Source organism: Orbicella faveolata, unplaced genomic scaffold (assembly GCF_042242905.1).
Source record: "Orbicella faveolata isolate gen_17 unplaced genomic scaffold, um_ofav_v1 contig_1, whole genome shotgun sequence".
In the NCBI taxonomy this organism is placed as follows: Eukaryota; Metazoa; Cnidaria; class Anthozoa; order Scleractinia; family Merulinidae; genus Orbicella; species Orbicella faveolata.
Genome location: NW_028301536.1, coordinates 35,390,633 through 35,395,756, shown reverse-complemented (window position 1 = coordinate 35,395,756; position 5,124 = coordinate 35,390,633). Strand labels below are relative to the sequence as shown.

Here is a 5,124-nt window from a genome sequence, read left to right as displayed (position 1 = left end):
TTTTAAATTAATGTATAATATTATTAGATAAATTAAAGGGTCACATGGGTAGAACTTCTAAATAACTTCTAAATATTCAGTGATGGAACCTTTTCTCTGAAAAGAAATATGAACGCTGGCTGTATAGTACATTACGTCTCGGCGTCGTGCAAAGCTGTTTAAATACCTGACATTTTTCTTGACTCTTTTTCAGCTTAAGTAATACTTATCTGAACCGCACGAAGTGAAAATCTGCGTTTGATGGTGGCGACAAGATGACTTCGGAACGCAACGTACTCGCGTTTATATCTCTTTTCTGTGTATCTTCTTTAAGCAGTGATGGAAACCTAAATACAGTGGACCCTCGATATAACGAAGGCCAAGGGGACTGGCAAAATATACTCGCTATAACGAGGTTTCGTTTGTCGAGGTTCTATTCTACGTATTTTACTATTACTGGGGCGAAGAATATTGTTCGTTATACCAGGGACTTCTTTATATAGAGGCTCCTTAAATCGAGGTTTCACTGTATAACTTTTTCTTTTCTCTTTATTGACAACAATCTAATTAAATCAAGTTACAAAATATCACAGTACATTCCTTGCGATAGACTTAATTACTGTACTTTTTAGAATTTATTTCTCAAGTAGAGGAAATCGGATTCGCTCCGACGAAGGGCTAACGCTCGAAACGTCAACTTTCGAATCTCTTTACGGTGGCCAATTCACATTATCAACCCAGTTGCCTCATGGGCTATTGACCCGTGGCCCTTGAGGGCGAAGGGTCTAATTGTTTTAGTATCACCCAACTAGTCGGACAGAAAAGGTACTAATAAAGTTAGCAAATGCAAGTTGAAGGAATATTTATTTGGGAATAAAACGAAAGAAAGCGTCACGCTCGATGGCGCCAATTTCGCTACTCCGCTATTACTAATAGTCCCCTAATAACGTAGCCAATCAAAATGCAGGATTTGCATTAGTCCACTAGCTGGGTGAAACTAAAACCAAATTATCTTATTTCTCAAGTAACTCGAAATACATGCATGTAACTAGTTGCAGTACACCATGTTACACTGTGATTTAAGGAACTTTAATCAACGTTAACTATCTTACTTTTGTGACATATATAAAATCATACACTCGTCCTAACCTCAAAAATCCTGAGATATAATGGTTAACTTCCGTTTAAAATTTAACCCTAACCCTAAACCCTGTAAGAGTACTGTGGTTCAGTGTTCTAGAAACAGTTCTTTTACGAGCAAAGGTACTTAGTGCGTAATTTTCGAAACAGCTTTGACCAAAATGTAAGAAAATATCCGTTATCTTATTCCTGTAACGTTACTAGAATAGGTAAAAGGGTATCTGCGTTTGAGTAAATTAGGAGTGTTAATTTTCAATTAACTTCAATACCAATGGCAGTTCTTATAGAATATCCGAATATCAAAATAGGGCATGTACATCGCGGTTAGGTTATGCAGCGTTTGCATTAAAAGAATTATATTCGCCAGTTTTTGCGTCGAACGTTTTCAATGAATCGAAGTAAACTGCAAAGCTAGCTTACCAGCTGAAGTCACAAATACATAGAATAGCCTTGAAAATAGGGCGCTGTATTCCAGGTCGATCTGTAGAATCTAAGTAAACTAAAGACAGTTGAATCATAGGCTTGTACGGTGTAACTGGAGAACAAGGACTTGGTTCCGTTTATGTCCATACCGCAAGCACTGCTGTCAGCATAAGGCCAGGAGCCTGCAATGTTTGTAACATATGTAAATTGCATTTTAAGACTGTTCCCAACTGTTGTAAAGACTTGCACGTACATACCAGCGTTAAATATAATTGTAAACATCCGTCTAATGTTCAAGTAGTCGTGTGAGTAGTTGAGTGTACTTTAAAATGTATATATTGACGTTACTTTTCTTTTTATTAAGCTGCAATAAAAGTCTGAAAGCTATGAAGTGCCTTTTTGCTTATAATGTAATTAATCTGCGTGACAAGGGGCAAACCAGCACCCGAGGGCACTCTGCTCCCTTCTAATAATTTGCGCAACAGTTTATCTATCACAAGCAGAAGTACCGATCCCAGAACACATTGACATCCTTTGCACGAATCGCCTTTTAAAACGGGCACACATTATTATTGCTGAATGGGAATTCAACTCCCACTTTTGTAAAAATCAAGTTTTGATACCTCTAAAATAAGAAAAGAAAAGAAAAGAAAAATAATACTGACGCAAACAAGGCCAAAAAAAGGAAAACAAACAAAAAAAAAAAGCAGAAAAACTAACCAACCAACCAACCAGCCAAACAAACAAACAAACAAACAAACTAACTAACTAACAAAAAAACACAGAAAAAGGTTATAAAAAAAAAAAAACACACAGCAAAACAATGAAGCTTACAATAGTAAATGATTTGAAGCCAGTTCCACACTAGTGTGATCATGATCGTGCGGTTAGTGTTTCTTATTAAGGTACTTTTTTATCAGTGGAGACTGACGTTTCCACATGCAATGTATGCCACCATCTTCAGATTCAAGTGGTAAGTCATTTTTGAGACTAATCTTGCCCGGAAGATCCTTGACGATCGAGGCCAAATGAGAAGTTTCTGATAATAGAATGCGCTATGTACTCCGTTCTCACATTGAGAGATTTTCAAGTGAGTGTCGTAAAACTAAAACTAAACTAATCACTCTAGCCAGTCACAACGGACACAGACGATCCAGTAAGTCAATCAAAACTCAAACGAAGCGCGGGAAAACGTGTGTGAGAAAATCACAATTGGTTTCGGTTTTATTTCAGCTTGGATACAAAAAGTGGCACCGATTTTTTAAGCCAATCGCATTGCGTAGTAATTAATGCCAAAGCAATTAGTTTTCGACGCTCAAATAAAAACTGCCCCATCTCTCATGCACTGTTTGTTTCTATTATAGCTACCTTAACTACAATAATTTTCACACCTCCTTGCAATATCTTCTAACAAAGGATTTCCCTAAAACATCAAAGACATCAAAATTGAATCATGGGTCCTAACAGTGACTGTTGATCCTTGTAAATTAAAGATAGTATTAGTAGGTCTGGTTAAAACGTTAAGCTGAAGATTTATATCTACCTTTATATACTGTACAATATTCTGATTCTAATACTCAGGTGTAAGTTTCCTACATATTATCTTAAACATCAAGCTAAATTACAAAATTGAGCAATGGAGATTCGTTTGTTTGAGACAATGTACCTTGACTTACGGATAAAAATTTCCACTATTCAAGCAATTGAATAATTTGAAAAAGAACGTATTTCATTTGGTAAGATCGGATATTGTAAAATGGGCAACCGGTGTTAAAGCTGAGTGGATCTCTTTACTGCAGTTGTTATCAATCATTCCATCTTCGCGTGAGATTTTGACTCAAACAACGTTAAATCCATTGTTGCTATGATATGAATATTGCTGAAGGGGGCTCATTTCCAGTTCCTTGAACGTGCGTAGGGATGGAAAACTGGTCAGCGTGCTCCTGTTAGAGTGCATGCGCACTCTGTTGGATTTGTAAGAAAAGTGACAACGCCTTAGAACTTTCTTCATTCCTTTCTTATAGTCACTGTTAAAAATGACATAGATAAATGGGTTTATAGAGCTGTTAGCGTGACCGAAAAACAAGCCAAGGAAAGCCACGTATTCCGGGGGACCGCAGTCACCGTGTTCACCAGCAACAAATAGCATCATAAGATAAATATAGAACGGAAGCCAACAAAGAGCAAATACGAGCACCACTGTCATGCAGATTTTGAGTATTTTCTTTCTCGTTTCAATCTCGTGCAGTTGGTTAGGAGCTGTGGAATTTCCTGGAACAGTTCTTACCCAAACTTTAAAAGCAATGACGGAGTACAGAATCCCTATTATCAAAAGCGGAAAAACATACAGAGATCCAAACAACGCCAAAGTATAATGTTTTGGCGAAGACCCGTTGTCGAACAGAGGCTCCCAATTCTCCAGACAAGTTTGCACACCTTGCACGTCTTGGACACGCATGACGTATAGCATCGGCGACGCGATGGCGAAAGAACTCATCCAGATGAGGAACAGAAGTAAGACTGTTGTACTGTTGCGCCTGCTTCGACGTAATGGAAACATGACAGCTAGAAATCTGTTAACTGCAATGCCCGCTAAGGTGAGCACGGTGCAAGCAATCGCAGTGCCTTGGATGAAAACGACAAACTTGCAGAGAAACACGCCCGCACTTCCGTCAAGCCATTCAAACGGCTTGTGGGCTATCGTCAATCCGTAATGCCAAATCTGCACCGCCATGTCGAACACGGTCGTCAACAGGTCAGCAGCTGCCATGTTGATGATGTAGTAGTTCATGACGGTCTGGGCACGAGGATAATTGATGATGGCACCGATGAGTATACTGTTGCCAAATATGGAGATGATCAAAATGGCCGTGTATGCTAACAACTGAAAAGTGGCCGTGAACGTGGTTGAATGTGGGATTGGGCAACCCGATGAGTCTGTGGCATTCGATGTTACGTTGTCATCCATTACTTTCCTTTGAATTAAGAAAAATAAGTGTCAAGATTGTTTTAATCCATAACAGACAATGGAAGGTCATAAACCTTACACATGTTCCCACAGCTTAAAGGAGCTCAGTCATGGCATTTTGAGTTACCTTTGCGCGTACAAAATTACCCTTAAATTGAAGGAAACCTGAAAATAGTAGTTTACTAAGATAGCAAAACACCAAAGAGATGATAGTAAAGCTTAAAAAAATAAGGATGGTTAAGGATGGGGAAGATTAATAGGGCTTACAAGGAAAAAATTGAAAAATTTAGGGTAAACTTTTTAAGTTGCAGAAACCGTGACCGGCGTAGTTCTTTCAGCTCAATATCATGGTAAAGTAAGATTGACCATCATCGGGACAAACCACGAAGGCAAATCCAACAGAAACGTCATCAGAAAAATTTAATTTTTTAAAAAATGGTTTCTGGAATAGAACACCGAGTAGCTTAGCGTGTACGTTATACACCTTAGTGCATTTCTTTTACGGTTCTTTGCGAAACAACGACCAAATTCGACGTATTATGAGGACTCAGAACCACCACAGCTAAAAGATTTAACGTCTATTTGGCTGGAGGTAGTTCTTAAGCTAATAAATA

The 5,124-nt window shown here is 38.3% G+C and overlaps 1 protein-coding gene across 1 annotated transcript; it reads right to left on the bottom strand.

Annotated features, from left to right (window-relative positions):
• Positions 1-510: 510 nt before the first annotated feature.
• On the bottom strand, positions 511-4,770 carry LOC110040895 (substance-P receptor-like). The gene has a single exon (XM_089274330.1). The coding sequence runs from the start codon at positions 4,508-4,510 to the stop codon at positions 3,380-3,382; it is 1,131 nt and encodes a 376-aa protein (XP_089130456.1). The 5' UTR covers positions 4,511-4,770; the 3' UTR covers positions 511-3,379.
• Between the last annotated feature and the right edge of the window lie 354 nt (positions 4,771-5,124).